The sequence below is a fragment of the Trichechus manatus genome, unplaced genomic scaffold (genome assembly GCF_000243295.1).
Source record: "Trichechus manatus latirostris isolate Lorelei unplaced genomic scaffold, TriManLat1.0 scaffold00175, whole genome shotgun sequence".
Lineage (NCBI taxonomy): Eukaryota > Metazoa > Chordata > Mammalia > Sirenia > Trichechidae > Trichechus > Trichechus manatus.
Window position 1 is genome coordinate 89,028 of NW_004444111.1, and position 20,624 is coordinate 109,651.

Here is a 20,624-nt window from a genome sequence, read left to right on the forward strand (position 1 = left end):
AGCTGCCTTGTCCTGGTGGAACCTACATTCTAGCAGGGCTATTAGATAATAAAAAGTAACATAATACGTTAGCAAATGATATAGTAAGCTATACAATAAATGCTATGGAAAAAGAAAAGTAGAGCATGAAGGGTAAGGAGTGTGGGGTTGAGGGTGGGTGAGCCTCAATTTTAAATAGGAAGCTCAGGGAAGGCTGAGCACCCACCATGGGTCTTCTCTAGCTTCAGTTCCCATTCAGACTCAGGACCTTTCATGGGTACACCAGGCTAGTGTCCGCACAGAATCAAGGAGGCAAGATCTCCATCAGGCAGGCTTGGAAGTCGCTCTGGCTCAAAAGCCTCATTCCTCACAGAAGCCAGTGTCTCTTTTAACAATTCCACAGTCATAGCTTCCAGGATCCCCAGACAGGCCATACCAGTCTCAGGAAGAACCCTTACTCGAGGCCTCACTGAGAAAGTGAGATCTGAGCAAAGATGTGAGGGAGGTGAGGAAGTTGGCCATATGAATAGCCAGGAGAAGAGCATTCCAGGCAGAGGAAAGGTCCAGTGCTAGTGCAAAGGCCTGTTTCAACTGTTTGGGAACGAGGCCAATACGGCTGGAGGAGGAGGAGGCTGGGGCACAGCAGGAGAAGAGAAGGCCAGAGGCCACAGAAGGGGCAGGTCACAGAAGATCTCATAGGCTATGGTCAGGTGGTCACTTTCATTCTGAGGTAAAAGGGAAAACTGTAGAATTTTAATCAGAGTGACGTGATCTGACTTAGGCTTCAAAAGGCTCACTCTAACTGCTTGGTGAGAACAGACTAGTGGAGGGTGAGGGTAGATGCAGAAAGACCAGTTAGGAGGCCACTGCAGAAATTCCCCTGGGTGTGAGAGTGAGTGCTCGTTTTTTTTGTTTTGTTTTTTGGTAAAGCATTTGCAATGCTATAGTTTAGAAAAATACATTATGCACCCTACTTAACAGTCCTTGATGTCCCAGTCATTTTAAACTGTGTTTTGCTATGTTAAGCCAGAAAGAGACACACTATGATCAACAGCATTTGCTATTGATTCCAAGGGCAGGGCTGAAGGAAAAGTAGGCAGTGACAGGAGACTCTTAAGAGTCCCTCCCACTCCACTTCTCGAGCGTCAGGACACAGAATAATAAATGGCTCTGCCCTAGGAGAGCTGACTCGTGGGCCACAGGGGCTACTGAGAGCAGAGTGCTGTGCCAGGTATGGCTGTGCCTGCACCAAGAGCAAGCTCTGCCCTGACTGGAGATGACGGATCCTGCCCCTGTGATGGGCCAGAGGGCTGGCTCCCTGAGCATGCCAGCGAGTGTGGGCACTCATGCACTGAGTTACTTCCACCCTGGTTACTGTCCCTGCTGGAGATGATGTGCTTATTTTTAGCCATGTGATTCTCCAGTATTTTCCAGGCTCTGCTTGAGTCACTTTGGTTTCACAGAATTTTTCATAGCGGAAAAAAAAAATGCAGGAGAAGAGCTCCTCATTTTGAAATGGCTCAAGCATTAACAATTCTAACTTTTAAATAGTTATCTGAACATGGTATGTATTTCCTTCGATACACTTCTGTCTTTTCACACCTCTCACATTTTGGAAGAAAATTAAGTCGGCTTCAAAACACATTAGGTACAAAATCTAATCAGCATCTTAGTTCAAATCCTTATTTTTCAGTTGTTCCCAAAGCACTGGAAATGGTAAGGATTCCCCTCTCCCATAAAAACCACACATCAGCATCTCAACAATAAATTTAGGGGAGCACCCTGCTTGTCAGTTTACTGCAGCATTAGGGGAAGGTAGTATTTGAAAGGGGATATTTGGAAAGTGCCGAGCAGACTGGGAATAAAAGACACACAGGTGTTACCATGACAACGGCATCATGGTTGTTTTTCGGTAAAGCATTTGCAATGCTATAGTTTAGAAAACCACATTATACACTCTACTTAACAGTCCTTGATGTCCTAGTCTGTTTAAACCTTCCAATGCCTCCTGACTGTCCCCATTATAAAATGTAAACCTCTGTGATGGACAGACGCTAAGATGACCTCCCCACAAGGATCTCTGCCTCCTGGTGTTCATGCCTTTGTGTCATACCCTCCCCTTGAGCGTGGGTGGACCCCGTCACTGCACTCCTGGCATTCAGCAGTCATTTCAGCAAAAAGCTTATAAACTGAGATGGCCACTTTGGGGGAACATAAGTGTTTAATTACTTTACGAATATGTTGTCCCTTAGATTCCAGTCACAGTCTCTATTGACTTACAATTGGTAAGATTAGGGCTTTGGGTTGTTTATCTGATGGTGGCAAGTCTGTGGGGCTTTATTAACTCTGTCTTACCCAGACTCCCTTGCAATGACAGACATGGTCAGAGGCCACAAAACAAGTCGGAGTTCAGAGAAATGAGAACCCAGGACACAGTGCTGATTGAATCATCCACTCTCCTTTACTAAGCGTAACCAGCAGGAGCCAGCATTCTCTGCTTCCACCAATCTGTCAAGCTAGAAACCTTGTATCATTCATCCTTGGTGTCCTCCTCTCCTTTACTTCCCATGTCCAGTTAATCAAGTTTTGTTGACTGTACCTCCTTAAAGTCTCCATAAATCCACATGGCCATTACCTTCTCTGAGGTCACCATCCTCTCCCCATGGTTTGCTGCCATAGCCTCTTAGCTAGTCTTCTGGATTGTTAATTGTGTTCTCTACATTGCAGAGTCAACTTCTGCTTAAACCTTCCAGTGCCTCCTGACTGTCCTCTGTGACGGACAGACACTAAGATGACCTCCCCACAATGATCTCTGCCTGCTGGTGTTCTTGCCTTTGTGTCATACCCTCCCCTTGAGCGTGGGTGGACCCTGTGACTTACTTTTAACCCGAAGAATATGGAAAATGTGATAGGAGGTCAAACCCATGATTATGTTACTACAGCTATGACTCTGTCTTGTTAGCAGACATGCAAGAGATCCCCCTACTTGCCTTGGAGAAGTTAACACGAAGTCAGAGCCCATGTTGGAAAAGCCCATGGAACTGCAGGAAGCCTCTAGGAACTGAGAGCTGCAGATTGCAAGAAACTGAAGCCTCAGTCCTGCAGCTGCAAGGAAACTGCCAACAACCTGAGGGAGGCTGGAAGTGAATCTTTCCCCAGTTGAGCCTCTACTGAGACCATAGCGCCAGCAGATAGCTGGATTGCTGACTGGTGAGACCCTAAACCAGAGAACCCAGCTAAGCTGTGCCTGGACTTCAGAAGCTATGAGATAAGACGTGTGTTTGAAGCTGCTAAGTTTGTAGTAACGTTTTGCAGCCAAAGATCTGTAACACAACTCATTCACCCGTTACACAACAGCACTGCTTACTTCTGTTAGGTTCGTGTCTCACCAGTTATACTGAATGACAAGAACTTTACTAAACAGAGTACATTCTCTCTTGATTTCAACCTCCTGTTCTTTCTGCCTGGATGCTCTTTCCCGCACCCTTCACCTGGTTAACTTGTACTTATTCATTAAATCTTAACTGGACCTCACTTTTTCCAAGAAATCTTCCTAGAATATGCAAGACTAGCTCAGGTGGTCTTCCAGTATACCCTGATAGCCCTTACCTCATTATACTGCTATTGTCTATTTATAGTCAGGCTTCCCCCCTAGTTTGCAACTTCGTTGAAAGCAGAGGTCCTGTCAGATTCATTGTTTACCTCCAGAACTTCATACAGTGTCTCAAGAAATATTTGTTAAGCGATTAAATGAATTAATGAGAATTTAATTAAAGCTCTCACAAAAAGGGGGAGGAATCTCCAAAACATAACTGTTGTTTCAGAAGTATTTCCTAAGTCACTGTATAGTGCACAATGCTAGTTTCTAAGCTACCACTGCAAGAGGCTTTTGAGGTAATGGAGAGGCCTGGAGAGCACTTCAAGTACAGCTTGTGCACGCATCATCCTTGATCCAAACGGACACTGCAGTGATTCAATTTAATTCAACTCAGTGATTATTAAATGAGAACCTCTGGTGTGTCAGACAGTGGGGACACAATGACTGAATAAGACAGACCTGCTTTGTATTTTAGTTCACCCAACTCAAAGTGAGTCCAGAAAATTCTTCAGTCTAAACTACTTTCTATTCCTGCTCAACACACCAAGTGACAAAGAAAGGCACTGATAATAAAGAAGAATAGGTTCACTGGTGATCTGTTATATTCTGCTTACTGAAAACAAGAATAAATGCTAAAACATTTAAGGCCTGTGGCAAGGGTTACTGTCAGAGTGAGAAGAAAAACGCTGTTACTACACCTATGAAGAGGAAAAGGATGTTCCATCAGAGTAACCTGGGGAGTTTATAGTCACAGAACCGATTACTATTTCAACATACAGAATGGCCCGATGCTGTTTATGAAAGGACCCAATGCTGTTCAAAAAGGGCCAGGATTGTTTGCTTCCCAGGTGCAGCTGGGAAAAAATGGAGGCCGCCAGCCTCTTCCACAGAGTCCTGTGTGGGTAAATACAGTGTAGCAAGCTCAAATACATGCCAGTTGTGTCTGAGGGGCTAACTCTTCACTTTGGAATGACCCAGACCATTTACCCAAAAAGTTAATGAATTGATGGATTTAAGAAACCAGGGATCAGTAATCCTACTAGTCTAGGGCTCAGTATTCCGGGCTTTATATACATTTCTGCTTTTGGGCTGATAAGAGATCTGGAACACTGGTTGAACATTTTCTCCATTTATAAATGTTGACAAAATGTAGTAATGCTCACTCTCTCACCCAAGAGCCTTTTGCAAGGATGAATAAGAATGTTCTGGAATTTTAAAAAAAAAGGCATCCAAACAGAACAGCAAGCGCTCTGTCGTTTCAAGTCTTAGCAACACTGTATAGCGCTTTCTATTTCCTCCATACACCATGCAATTTGGTTTGTGAAAATTTACTGTGGTTCAATATAGTTGAGAGGAGATAAGAACATAAAACAAGGCCATTATCTATGCTGTTTTAGAGGCAATATAATGGCTAAAGAGTATGGACTCTGGAATCAGTGTCTAGTTTCAAATTTTAGGTCCCCTACTTCCTAGTGTGTGACCTTGGCAAGATAGTGAACCTCTCTGTGCCTTAAGTCTCCTTAACTCTAAAACGGGGGTAATTATATTACCTATCTTTTAGGATAAAATGAGTCAGAATCGACCTGACAGCAAGGGGTCTGGTTTGGTTTTATCTTTTAGAATTGTTGTGAAGCTAAACTGAGTTAACACATATTAAATGCTTTGAACAATAGCAGGCACTTAGTACATGCTCAATAAATACTTCCTAATATTATTGACAACTCCCTCTATATTGTAAATATTTTACTTTTCCCCAACTTTCATGAAATAATTATATTCACATTAGATCTTAAGAGTTTATATAATAATGGCACCACAACATTCTCTAGGGTTTTGATCTCTAAGCTTTTAAAAATCCACAGTTTTTAAGAAAAAAATAGTATGTACTTTGATTCCAGAAAGCCAAGAAAATTAAAACTTGCACGTTGAATTAGTAAACCATCTCCTGGCAAAGATACTGCCTCAGTAAGCAAACAAATTGGGATGGAAATGAAAAATGCATGGCTCTTCCTAAGGAGGAGCCTTGGGTTCTTCCACAGACACTGCCAGGAGATGAGTATCCAAAGCTCCTGAATTCTTCATGATCTTTTGCTCCTCTTTGTGCCCAATATTCCAAACTCACAGATACTTAGTATCCTGGCAAGACAGAGCACTGCTGATATTTTATGCTGTGGCTTCCTCCTTTTTATGGGTAAAGAAATGCAGTATTAATTAATCTATGAGGAGAAAAGTATCCCAATGTGCAACAGTGTATCTTATACATCTGGCATATGATAGATGTATAACTGGGAGAACAAAATCAGCAATATCACTCTCCTTCCATGGAGTGCAAGACCTCCTCTAAGAATTTATTTAATCAGTGCATTATAAATGTTTCTTTCCATTTTCCCTAGGTCTAAATGTAGCTAAAGGAGCAGCCATTAAGTGGTATGCAGCTTAGCAATGGGATGGTATCGTAATATGGACAGGCCAAGTGGATGCAATGCTGGTGTGGGGCAGGGGATGAGTGAAAGATATAAACACTGTTCCATATAATAAAGAGAAAAACTAACATTTATTTGCAAAGTCATCTTGCTAATTAATGGGGCTGGTAAGAAAAATGCATCTCTTCCCTTGTTTTGAGATTTCACGATATCTGAAAATTAATGTTTGATCTTTGAAGAAATAAATAGGTATATGGGTAGGAGGATATGTGACTAGGTGACTGGGGACTGTGAGACAGCAGTATCAAGTAGGTACCTCCGGGAAAGTTGTAAGAACAAACAAGCATGACTCACCTTGATGGGAGACCATGAAGGAATGAGAAGGGTGCCTATACCTATATTATGGGGGCTCTGGGGAGCCACCATGGACTGTCCTATTTTAAAGTCTTTAATAATGGCTTTCGTGGGGGACCAACATTTATAGTTAAAGGTAAATGGAGACTTGCATCTTGGTAATAAGGAAAAGAAAGTCCTGCAGAAAGGTACAGGTCTGAGGAAGGCAAGTGAAGGTTAGGACCCTTGAATGGGATTTAACTTCTTGAGTACTTTTCCCTTGGACTCTAATTGAGTTAACTGCCTCTTAAATCAAAAACATCAACACTGTTTGGGGCAATATAACAAAATTCAGAGTCTCCACAACAAACATTCACAATGTCCAAGACACAATTTGAAATTACACGAGATATGAAGGTTCACAAAAATGTGCCAGATTCTCACAGGAAAAGACAATCAACAGATTGTAGTTCTGAGTGACCAGGATGTTGGAATTAGCAGACAAGAACTTTAAAGCAGCTACCACAACCATGCTCAGTGAGTAAAAAAAATATGCTCATAATGAATGAAAGGTAGGGAATCTCAGCAGAGAAATAAAAAAATAAATAAGTAAAAAGTTTAAAATTGAAAAATTGAGTAGATTAAATTTAAAAAATGGGCATACTAGCAGAATGGAGGTAACAGAGGACAGAGAGGGTAGACTTGAAGACAGATCAACAGAACTCATCTTAGCTAAAGAGAGAGAATAAAGACTGGAAAAAGACGACCAGAGCCTGAGGGACCTGTCAGACAGGTTCAAAGTATGGATAAATGGAGTCTCAGAAGGACAGGAAAGAGAGAATGGAGATGAAAATATATTTTAAAAAATAGTGGCTGAAAACTTCCCAAATACGGTAAAAGACATAAACTTACATATTCAAAAACCTCAATGAACTCCAAAATACGATAAATTCAAAGAGAACAATGACTAGGCACATTACAGTCACACTACTGAAAACCAAAAATAAAGAGAAAATCTTAAAGCACCCAGAGAAAAAAATGACATGTTACATACAGGGGAAGAATGATTCGAATGAACTCAGACTTCTTATCATAAACTATGAAGGTCATAAGAAAGTAAAACATGTTTAAAGTGCTTTAAAAAAAAAAAAATCAGCCCAGAATTCTTTATCTAGTGAAAATATCCACAAAGAATGAAGGTGAAATAAAGACATGTATAGAAAAAAGAAAACTAAACGAATTTTTTGCCATTGGACTTGTACTACAAGAAATGCTAAAAAGAGTCCCTCAGTCTGAAGAGAAATGAAGGCAACAGAAAACTCAGATGCTCAGGAATGAGTGAAGAATATTAGAAATCATAAAAATATAAAAAATAAACTATTTTTCTCTTAATTTCTTTGTACTACACATGACTGTTTAAAGCAGCGCTAAAAGAAATACAATGCAAACCACATAATTTAAAATTATCTAGTAGCCACCTCAAAAAAAGTAAAAAGAAAAAGATGACATTAATTTTAACATGTACAAAATATTATCATTTCTACATGCAATCAATATAAAACTTATGAGATATTTTGCATTAATATAAATCTTCTAAATCTACTGTGCATTTTACAGATAGAGCACATCTCAATTTGGAATATGCACATCTGAAGTGCTCAATAGCTACTGTATCAGACAGTGTGGATTTAAAGCAAAAGTTATGGCACTGTCTTCTGAGGTTCATAATATGTATAGATGTAATATGTACGGCAACTATAACTATACATATGGTGGGGGGGCTGCAGGATTTCCACAGTTTTCATGTAGTGGTATATTACCAGTTTTAAGTATACAGGTAGTCCCTGACTTAAATTTGAGTTACGACGAATTGCACTTACGACCATCTGTGTTTTTTTTTTTGTTATATCTCATCATTAGTAGTACGTTGCAGCGTGTAATTTGCTGTGTTATCATTCTCAGATGTTCACTCACAGATGTTCAATTTTATGATTTACGTTCAAAGTGCTGCCAGATTTATAAAGATACTGATAATGAAAGGTAATAATAATGAAAACTAAAAAAAAATAAAAAAAAAAGTGAGGTATTCGACTTACGTCAAAACTGACATGGAACCCCGCTGTTAAGTCGGGGACTATGTGTACAGTGAAAAGAATATATATTGCAATCCTTAGTGAAACCACTAAAAAAATTAATGCAAAAAGGTATAGTTAAAAAGGTAACAGGAAACTAAAATGGAGTTCTAAAAAATACTTAAAAAATCAAGAAGATAGGAAAAAAGAAACAAAAGATGGAGCAGGCAGACAGAAAACAAATGATAATATGGTAGATCTAAATCCAAACAAACCAATAATTACAGTAAACATTAGTCCACTGAACACTCCAATTTAAAGGCAGAGATTATTGAAATGAATAAAAAAGCAACACCCAATTTTATACTGTCTACAAGAAACACAAGGAGCCCTGGTGGTGCAATGGTTAAATACTGGGCTGCTAACCGAAAGGTCAGGTCAGCGGTGGGAGAAAAGACCTGGTGATCTGCTCCCATAAAGATTAAAGCCTAGAAAACCCTGTCGGGCAGTTCCACTTTGTCCTAAAGGGTCACGATGAGTCCAACTAGACAGCACGCAACAAGAAGAGATACGTATTAAATATAAAGAAAAACACAGGTAGGAAGTTAAAATTTATCATGGAAAAAGATATACCATGCAAACAGTAACCATAAGAAAGCTGGACGGGCTATATTAATATCAAATAAAATAGATTTCAAGACAAAGAGTATTATCAAAGATAAAAAGGGACCCCTCATAATAATAAGAGGGCCAATTCATCAGGATGATTTAATACTCACAAATGTGTGTGCATCTAGTAACAGAGCCTCAAAATACATGAAACAAAAACTGAGAGATATGGATAATCCCACAATCACAGCAGGAAATTTTAACACTCCCTTCTCAGCAATTGTTAGAACTAGACAACAACAAAAAAAATCAGTATACACAGAGGATCTGAATAATGCCATCAACCACCTTGACCTAATTGATATTTGCAAAATACTACTCCCAACATGGTACACTGACCAAGAGAGACCATATTCTGGGCCATAAAACCAAGGTTAGCACAAGGATAAAAACTACTCTTAACTGTTACATTTCACTGCCTCTCTTTAAAACAAAAAAACAACTCTTCTTTCCCAAAAGCAGGTGATAGGTGATGCTTATATAACCAGTGCTCAAAAAATGTTCCGACATTGCTGAACGAATGAACAAACGTGGTGACATTTTTAAGGCTGTATGAACAGCCTTAGAGAACCCCAAATTAAAGGTATTTAAGGTGAGAATATCCAAATATTCAATACAGTTTTTGAAAAACACTGTTAGGATTTATTCAAATCTACATTTATCATGGACTTAATTATGACGGATCAAATACTTTGTTCTATTGTACTTCTTAGGTTGCTTCCCTTTTGAAATCACGTTTCATATGTTAAGATGTTAAGGCTGAAACACTGATGTCTCTGAGGAAAAGAGAAAGTTTAAAGACTAAATTCCCAAAGCAACTCTAAATCCATCACACTATATTTATACGTGGCAGTTTGGTTTAATTATATTAATGTATGTGAATTTTCAATGTGTCTAAGCTGTGGTTACTATAGGAACCGTAACTTTGAATTTCCTTTTAAGTTTAGTAAGTGCTCACACACAAAAGCTGGTGCCCCTAGACAGCTATCTCAAGTTGCAGATATGGCTCAAAGCAATAAATTTACAAACATCATGATTCACGATGATATATGCACCTAATCAATATCTATCATTATGAAAATGTATATTTTAATACACGTTCCTGGTTGGGATATCAAAAGCAATTCAAGAGGCAACTCCTCAGAATGCAGACAGAATAAAACTCACCAGGCAGTCATTCACCCTATGTGAGGGCCTCTGCTTATGCCAAAACATGTTACAGTCCACGTAAGTCACCCAACTACACAGAAACTTCTCTATGGCTTCTCTGAACCTATAGAAGAAAAATCTTCTATCTGTACTGAAACAGCAGAAAAATCCAGCACACTCTGACAAAAACAGTAGACTGTATGATGTAAAAGCACATTTTTTTTCCCTTGCCAACGTAGCTAGAAAAAAACAGAAACAACAACAACAATGAGTTGCTGTTGAGTTGATTCGGACTCATGGTGAACCTGTGTGTGTCAGAGTAGAACTGCTCCATAGGGTGTTCAGTGGCTGTGATCTTTTGGAAGTAGATCACCAGGCCTTTCTTCTGAGGTCCCACTAGGTGAACTGAACTGCCAACTTTTCAGTTAGTAGCAGAGCACTTAACCCTTTGCACTACCCAGGGACTCCTAATACAGAGTCCTCTCCTAATTATCAACCTGTGGATAATCCATTCCATGACCACTTTTTCCACTCTAATATGGTCCCTTCGCCACACATGATGTGTTTAAGCCGCCACTTACTGCTTTTAATTCATTATAGTCAGGACATGCAAGTTAATTTTAATATTAGCCTAAAGAAATATTTTGGGTGAGATAAATCCTCTGTAAAATGAATCAAGTATTCCAAAGCCAAAAATAAAAAAAATAACCGAGGATCTTCTCTTGCTTTCAATCATACTGTTCACTGCTTGTTTCCACTAATGCAGACAATTAAGAAGCGACCAAGGACTAGAGACAAGAACAGAAATTACTGCTAAATGTTACAGATTTGTTACTACTGTGAGGTTAATGTGATATAGGTATGGATAGACAGCTGACCCTCAACTCATTAAGCACTTTGTCTTAAATTTTGGATGGACAAAATCAGACTTGAGTATGAAGAAGATGGCCTTTCAGACCAGAGGCAGGGAGACCAGTTTAGAGACTGTAAAAATAGTTCATGGGGGAGATGATTCAGGATCGACATTATAAATAGAGAAATACAATAGGACCTTAAGAATTAGAAGGGACTTCAGACAGTATCAATTACTGCATGCTGGTGTCATACATACTCTGGGGGCTAGTGAGAGGCAGGGAGCTATTTGATTCTGTAATACAGATCTCAGACTACTAAGCTGTTTAGTAAGATTTTGTTAAGGTTTTTGGCTCTTCTTTTACTAATGCCTGTACTTTCTATTGGTACTGGTGTACTACTTGTCCTAATAAGTTTTGTGCTGAGAAACCAGATCCCCATGTTTATGATAATTAGGCCTAAATTAAGAAAGCAAATAGACTCTGGATAAGTACCCTAGGAACTCTCTCAGGAGTAAAGAGTAAAGTGCCTGACTTTTATAGCACAGATTTTACAACACCCATTTTGACTGTTAGGAGCCCTGGTGGTGCAGTGGTTAAAGCACCTGGCTGCTAACCAAAAGGTCAGACGCTCGAACCCACCAGCTGCTCCATGAGAGAAAGATGTGGCAGTCTGCTTCCATAAAGATTTACAGCCTTGGAAACACTATGGGGCAGTTCTACACTGTTCTATAGGGTTGCTACGAGTCAGAATTGACTTGACAGGAACTGGTTTGGTTATAGTGACTCTTAGGAGCCCTGGTGATGCAATGGTTAAAGTGCTTGGCTGCTAACCAAAAGGTCGGCAGTTCAAACCCACCCAGTGGCTCTGTGGAAGAAAAGACCTGGTGGTGTGCTGCCTTAAAAGATTACAGCTTAGAAAACCCTCTGCGGCAGTTCCACTCTGTCATATAGGGTCGCTATGAGTCAGAAAAGACTCCACGGCACATAACAACAACAAACTGACTCTTAGAAGACATCTGGCTTCCATTTTCTTGGGTGTGTTCCCAGTGGTTGGATACATGACCTCTAGCAAAATAAGGCTGCATTGTATTTATAGGAGCCTTCTCCTATTAAGGCTTTTTAAATAATGTTCCACCTGTGAAGTATACCTTGCTATATTTTTTCCGGTATAGTCTGACTATCCTACAATGTCCAACAGTCAGAATATATTTTATTAAAAAGTGAACAACTGGTAGGACTTCAGAAAACATCCTTTCTCCCCGATTAAGGCTGAAGAGGTAAACATGGCCAAGGTATCAGGAACAAAAGTCTCAGGAAATAGCTGTCTTCGGGAACATCAGAAACCAAATTTATTGTCTGTTGGCTTTAATGTGTTTCCTCAGCTTTGTCACCTGAGATATTGAGCGCTGGAAATAACTAGTTCTTCACCTTTAGGTTCACCGACAACCTTTCTATAAACATGGTACAAGTTTCTCTGCGGCTTTTGTGGAAGATCAGTGAGGGAATTTCTAGAAAACGAGGTCAAGGCAGCATAATGATAGTTGTCTTTGGGAGAGGTAGGAGTGTTGGTACCAATGTAAACAAAAAATTCTTTTTTCTGAATTTTATTTTGTTGTTGTTGTTGAGAATATACACAGCAAAACATACGCCAATTCAAGTTTCTACACCTATAATTTAGTGACACTGCTTATATTCTTCAAGTTGTCCAACCATTCTCACCCTCCTTTTCTGAGTTGTTCCTCCCTCATTAACATAAACTCACTGCCCCCTAAGGTTCCTATCTTATCTTTCAAGTTGCTGTTGTCAGTTTGATTCCATATAGATAGGTCTTAAAAGAACACAATGCTTAAGGCAGACCTTTTTCACTAGTTAGGCTAAACTATTGCTTGGTTTTAAGATGACTTCAGGGGATATTTTTGTTTTAGGTATAAAGATTATCTCAGGGCAGTAGTTTCTGGGGTTTATCCACCCTCCATGGCTCCAGAAAGTCTAGAGTCCATGAAAATTTGAAATTCTGTTCTGCATTTTCCTCCTTTTGATCAGGATTCCTCTATGGAGTCTTTGATCAAAATGTTTAGTAATGGCAGCCAGGCACCATCCAGTTGTTCTGGTCCCATGGCAAAGAAGGCAGTTGTTCATGGATGCAATTAGTCACAACAACAAACTGTGACTCTTAGAAGACATCTGGCTTCCATTTTCTTGGGTGTGTTCCCAGTGGTTGGATACATGACCTCTAGCAAAATAAGGCCACATTGTATTTATAGGAGCCTTCTCCTATTATAGCTTTTTAAACAATGTTCCTTCCACCTGTGAAGTATACCTTGCTATATTTTTTCCGGTATAGTCTGACTATCCCACAATGTCCAGTAGTCAGTATTTATATATAAACATTCCATAACCTCCTCCTATTCCTCACTCTCTTTCTTCCTCTGTTGCTCCACATGAATAGAGACCAATTTTTGTGCCTTGGATGGCCGCCTGCAAGCTTTTAAGACCCCAGGCACTAAGCAACAAAGTAGGAGACAGAACAGAAAAGCACTAAACACATTATTAGGCCAATTAACTGGGATGTCCCATGAAACCATGACCCTAAACCTCCAAACCAAGGAACCAAATCCTATGACGTGTTTGGTAGGAACCAAGTCCCACGAGGTGTTTGGTTTGCCTCAACAGCTACTTTTTTTTTTTTCCCATTGTTGTAAATATCAACAACTTTTGCCAATTCAACTTTTTACAGGTGTACAACTTATTGACAGCAATTACAATAATCAGCTGTGCAACCCTACCCTTAATCAATGCGATTTCTTTCCACAATGTGAAAAAATTTAAGTATGCATTAAAAGAAAACCAAACCTGTTGCCATCAAGTCAATTCCAATGCACAGCGACCCTACCGGGCAGAGCAGTACTCTCCCACAGCATTTCCAAGGAGTGGCTGGTGGATTCGAACTGTCTACCTTTTGTTTAGCATCCAAGCAAGCTCTTAACCACTATGTCACCGGGGCTCCAAGGATGCCTTATGATTGTGGAAAAAAATATTCTGAGGTCTATCCAATTTGCTACTAAAAATTTGAAAAAGCAGCAGTTGAGTTTTAAGATTAAGCAGTACATCATTAACAGCGATAGAAAAAGACCATAAGATGGGAAATATCTAGCACTTTTGAATTCTCTCACCTCCTTATCCTCCCACTCCATCTGCCTCCCCAGCTCCAAACTCTAGATAGAACTCACCACTCCCCTTCTCCACCTCTAGTTCCCAGGCTGATAAAAGTTGCTGAACAGTTGAAGGCCAAGTTAGGTCACCATAAATTGTTTTCCAAACTCTTTGTGGCTTAATTTTTATCTAATCTTTCCTCCCATCACTTCTGCTCCAGAAAAACAAATATTTCCTTTCCTTTCCAACTCTCTATCTATGCCATTGACCTCATTTTCTCCCTCCACGTTCAGGGTCATGCTCCACCAATCTCCTCTCTCTTATTTTCTCATTTTCAATTACTCCTTTTCCACAGACTTTTTCTCCCAACAAACAGCCCTGGTGGCACAGCGGTTAAACACCCGGCTGCTAACCAACAGGTTGGCAGTTCAAACCCACTAGCTGTTCCGTGGGAGAAAGATGCAGCAGTCTGCTTCTGTAAAGATTACAGCCTTAGAAACCCTATAGGGCAGTTCTACTCTGTTCTATAGGGTTGCTAAGAGTCAGAATCGATTCGATGGCCATGGGTGGGTTTATCCTAACTAACAAACCTGTTCATAGTGGCTTATTATAAAAATAAACAAAAACAGGCCAAGAAAAACACCACTCTCCTTCCAACTGTACTTCCGGAAGCTATCATCAGCTATTTGCGTACACCAACCAAACGTCTTTATCTTCCTGACAAATTTATTAAAAGTGGAATCTACCCTTATTGCATCCACTTCCACACTCAACACGTCCTTTTTAAGTCACTTTAATCTAGGCGAATGCACTCAGCACTTTAATGGACCAATTCTTTAAAAGATTATTACATAATCACCTCCCAGGAGTCAGATTTTATTGGCCTATTTTCAAGCTTCATCCTATTTGATCTCTCCACAATTAATATCCAGCATTGTTGGTAACCCCTCCTTCTAGAAACTTCCCACTGTTTCTTCTCTGATGCTGACTCTGAGCTCTCCTGGTTTTCTTCCTTATGTTTTTTTCCCTCAGTTTCTTTTCCTTAACTCTTAAATGTATGAATTCCACAAAGATCTGTGCTTAGTCTTCTTTATCCTACATAGTCTCATCAGTTCTATGGCTCTAAAGATGGATTTTTATGCTGTCTCACTTTCCTTCCTTGAACTCGTTCCTCAGTCCCCTCCTGGTCCCATCATTCTACTGAAATGCTCTTGCTAAACGTCCTCAATGATCTCCAACAGACTCCTCCAGTCTTTATTTTGCTTGAGTTCTCGGCAGATTTAGACACTGTTGACCACTCTGCTTTCTTCCTCTGGTTTCACCAACACATCACTCCCTAGTTTTCCTTCAATCTTTCTGGCTTCTTCTGTTTCCTATGCAGGTCCTTCCTCTTCTACCCCACCATTCAATGACAGACTTCCTCAAGGCACTCTCCCCTTCTCACTCAGTACTCACTTCCAGCTTCGATTATATGGATACATGGAAACTCACAAATGTTTATCTCTAGACTACAGTTCTTTGAGCTCCAGACATATGTACATGTACACATGAGCACAACGTATACAGCTGCCTACTTATATCTCCTCTTAGATATCCAAAAGGAATTAAAAAAAAAAAAAAAAAAACCTCAGTATATGTCCAAAATGAACTTATGATCTCTCCCCAAATCTGGTTCTCTATCAGTATTTCCTGAACAATACAACATTCACCTAGTTGTGCAAGACAAACCAAGAAGTCGTGTTGGATACCTCCTTCTCTTTACCCCAATGTCCATTCATTACCAATATCCAATCTATTTTACCTCCTAAATATCTCTTAGATTTGTCTATTCCTCTCCATCTCCAGTATCACTATTTTAAGCAGATGAGCAAGAATTAATCAAACATACTCACGAGAGTGTGTGTTCTCATACACGTGTGCATGCGGATTTAATAGGCTTAATCCTTATGTTGGAGATAAGAAAATAAAGGCTGGGTGGGGTTACAGAACTTGCCCCAAGTGGCAGAGATGATTACTTAAAACCAAGTCTGACTCCAAAGCCAGTGGCCACAGTAAAGAAAAATAAATCACAATATTAAGCTAATTATGTGAACTTTAAAGAAACAAAAGAATAGCCTTTCTTTACAGTTTTCTTAATGAAAGGATAACAGTATTTGTGACAGCAATCATGTAATCATATCATCCATGCCAGTGAAGGGAGGACACGAAAATTTCAAAGATACCCTTATTCCACACACCGCCCCCCGCACCACAAACTTTTTATTTTGAAAACTTCCAAAGCTATGGAAATGTTGCAAGAATAACAAAATGAACAACTAAATATTCTTCACCTAGATTCAACTACTGTTAACATTTTGTCACTCTTGCTTTAGCCCTCTCTCTCTCCACACACACACAGACTTTTTTCTGGAAACATCTGAGGATTAGTTGCAGACTCATATGTTAACCCCTATGTGTTTTGTATATTAAAAAAAAATTTTTTTTTTTTTTTAAATAATGCCAGATTTCTAATGGTCTCAGCCCCCCTGGAACATAGTCATATATCCAGAAATAAGGAAAGAAAAAAAAAAAAAGACTTCTGAATAGTAAGGAAAACCGTAATTACAAAGCTATGACTACGTATTTAGTATTGTGAACCACCTCTAATCCATTCTGATTGGAGGCAAGCTGTAAATAAGGAATTTATATTATTTACAAAATTAAGGTTATTGATTAAGCAAGTCTGAACAATGGTTTCCACATTTGGGATGGAAACAAAATGGTCTCCTGAAGGTGTCATTGTTTAACTAACTATCCAGTACCACAACTGGTGTTTATAATAATGACTCTAATTTTATAAGAACACATTCTGTTTGACAAAGTCTGCTTTTTACGGCAAGGATGTTTATGATACAGTTTATAAAGATTTTTATCCTCCATAGCTTTACTTCTAGACAAAGCTGGATTAGTGAGGCATTGCTGAACATTAGATTAAAAACTGGCGCTGTCTATACAGGAGATAAGATGCACATTTCATGAATTTCCTGTGAAAGTTTACAGATGATGACCCATATTTAAAAGCAAAAATCAGTTCATTTTCTGGTCTGTACTGCCAACAATTAAACAGTGAAAACACTTCAGTCAGAATCTAAACAGACTACTTGAAATTTCTCAGAAAAACTACAGGGAAATCTGAATCTCTTCTCTGAGTATTATTTTAAACATCCAGCCTCAGTCATACAAAGGGAAGAGTTCTGCCTTTTTAATTGCTTAAATCATGATTGTTAAGACGTATTACAAAGACTGTCACTGCCAGAAAGAAATGTGGTGAAGCAGACAATAAAAACTGTCCAAAGGTGCTAAAGTATCGACTCCTGGGAAGAATCAATCACGGATCATGATAAAACACAGGTGGCTCTGAGCCACTTTCTAAAATGAAAGTGAGTGTAACGATTTCCATATTACAATACCTGCTGTGGGGGAATTTGCATGGTGAGACTTTTTTGGCAGGTTGAAGATCTGTTCACCAGGGTCAGGGGGAGGAATTGCATCTTGCCCTTGTCGTGCCTCTACAGGATCATACTCCTTCCCATCATAGTTAGCATCATAGAATTTCTTAAACCACTGAATAAAATCCAGGTTGTCTTGGAAACGTCCTTTCACTAGCTTCTCCACTGGAATTACCTGTAATATAAAATCACCAGGTGAGTCACAAACCTCAGGTTTGTTTATATTTAACAAAACTGAAGTGTCACCTCAATTTAACTGTATCCCAATTCATGGTTACTGATCTCTCCCCCAGCTTCTTCTGGCTGTATTCTAGAATTAATATAATTCTTCATCAGATTAAAGAATTAAACCAAAATGTCACAGTTGGGTCTCTTTGAATATTTAATACTTACAAACAAACAAGACAAAAGTAGGATTACCCTTATCTGTCAAGTGAGGATGATCCTCCTCACAGTGTGTTTATTGTCAAAGCATCTTCCCCCAAAACCTAGGCCTGGGATGTTGTGCTGTTTCAAGATTGATAGGTTATCCTTAATTCTGGCCCAGTTGTGTTGGGATAAAACCTTACAAGAATTATAGCTACTAGAAAATGAGTAAGACTCCAATCAGTGCAAACATATACCAACCTAATGATTCATGGGAAGCAAAATGAGCTTTCACACAGCTTATTTACAATGTAGAGAGACAAGCATGAAAACAACTAGCCACAACTCAGGACCAGCAGCACATGGGCTACACAGGAGCACAGGTACCACGTGTCATGGGAGTGGTGGTGGGGAGCAACAGAGGCTGACTGAGGGGGTCACAGAAGGCACTTTGGAAGAGAAGGCGCACAGCAGCCACATCAACTTCTGAGGCATGCATCTCAGCATTTCATGGAGTAACCTTTCCTACTTGCAACCTAAGAGTCGATCGGCATTTCCTTTAGAGGTCTTACAGGAGCCTTTGGGATTACGTAGAAAAAAAGAAAGAAAAAGTGGTTTGATTGCTTAGCTCTAATTTAGTGGGCAACCATTTTTTTTATTTTTTTTTATTTTATTGTTGTACTTTAAATGAAAGTTTACAATTCAAGTTAGTCTCTTATAGAAAAATTTATACATTGTTATGTGACCCTAATTGCTCTCCCTATACTGTGATAGCACACTCCTCCTTTCCACCCCTGATTTCCCATGTCTATTCAACCAGTTCCTAACCCTCTCTGCCTTCTCTTCTCACCTCCAGACAGGAGCTGCCCACTTAGTCTCATGTATCTACCTGAGCACACACTTCACAAGTATCATTTTAAGTCCCACAGTCCAGTTCAATCTTTGAAGAGTTGGCCTCGGGAATGGTTTCAGTTCTGGGTTGACAGCATCCGGGGGCCATGCTTTCCGGAGGTCCTCCAGTGTCAGTCAGACCACTAAGTCTAGTCTTTTTACTAGAATTTGAGCTCTGTACCCTACTTTTCTCCTGATCCATCAGGGACTCTCTGTTGTGTTCCCTGTCAGGGTGATCATTGGTGGTAGCTGGGCACCATCTAGTTCTTCTGGTCTCAGGCTGATGCAGTGTCTCTGGTTTATGTGGGCCTTTCTGTCTCTTGGGCTAATACTTTACTTGTGACTTTGGTGTTCTTCATTCTCCTTTACTCCAGGTGGTTTGGACCAATTGATGCATCTTAGATGGCCGCTTGCTAGCTTTTAGGACCTCAGACGTAATTCAGTGGGCAACCATTTCTGCAAGCAAATGGAAAGGTATGTAGATAGCTACCCTAACGGCAACATTACCAGGTTGTTACTTGCTACAGTTTTGGGTTGGAATACTAGTTGAGTGCGAGCCACACGAGTTACAAAGCCGGGGTGTGAGACTGTGTGCATGAGGGTGTGTGAGTATGTGTGTGGCTCAGACAAAATCACAGTGCTCAAAGCACACAACTTCACTGTGTAACAATATGAATGGAAGGGGTATAAATTAATCTTTCAGTAAGGCTCTGCCACTTCAGGAACTATGTATCATTGATATCCTAACATGCATCATCAGGACCACTTTAAAAAAAAAAGTAGGCAGACTTCAAATATCAATGACAGCTTGAAAGGAAAAAAAAAAAAAAAAAGCAACTGAAGCGTTTCAGACCACCCATTAAACGAAATCATTTTCAAAAAAAATTTTTTTTCTGCAGCTAAAATGCAAACTAAATCAAATACAGTAGAAAATAAAGAGAAGCAAACTTTTGGAGGACACCTCATTTTTCAAGAAGACTCTTCCTGGTAATAGAGAATTAGCTGCTCTCACTTCCCCTGAATGTGAAGTCTGCTCACATGTTGCACTAAATTTCCTTTTCATCGTACTATTTAAATATTTTTATGCTTTCTGATTTTTAAATTTTGTTTATGCTGATATTGTTTTAGAAAATGACTTCTTAGAACATAAAGCCTTAATTAACATGCTACTGTACCGTGCCTATTGCCAGACATGTGGAAATTTATAGTTTTAGAGGATGGTTGTGTGTTAGCATTTAAAAGAAGGCATTTACTGCTGCTGACTTAATTTTGCATTCTCTATCAAAATGGAGGGGGCAATGGTGGTTCAGTGGTAAAATTCTCGCCTTCCATGCGGGAGACTCAGTTCCATTCCCAGTCAATGCACCTCACGTACAGCCATCACCCATTTGTCATTGAAAGCTTATGTGTTGCTACCATGCTGAACAGGTTTCATCGGTGCTTCCAGACCAAGACAGACTAAGAAAGGTCTGGTGATTTACTTCTAAAAATCAGCCAATGAACATCCTACAGATTACAATGAGCTGATCGACAACTGATCATGGGGATGGCACAGCACCAGGCAACTTTTTGTTCTGCTGTGCATGGGGTCACCACGAGTTGGGGCAGACTCACTGGCCGGTAACAACACAACATCAAAAGGGAAGTTC

The 20,624-nt window shown here is 39.7% G+C and overlaps 1 protein-coding gene across 6 annotated transcripts in view; it reads right to left on the reverse strand.

The window, feature by feature from the left end:
• MAPRE2 (microtubule associated protein RP/EB family member 2) overlaps positions 1-20,624 on the reverse strand; it is a 170,764-nt gene that overhangs the window by 31,896 nt on the left and 118,244 nt on the right. For all 6 annotated transcript variants that reach the window (XM_023741166.1, XM_023741167.1, XM_023741168.1 and 3 more), the window contains one exon: positions 17,680-17,893. In XM_023741166.1, the coding sequence (XP_023596934.1) occupies positions 17,680-17,893 (214 nt within the window). The remainder of the gene's footprint in view (positions 1-17,679; positions 17,894-20,624) is intronic.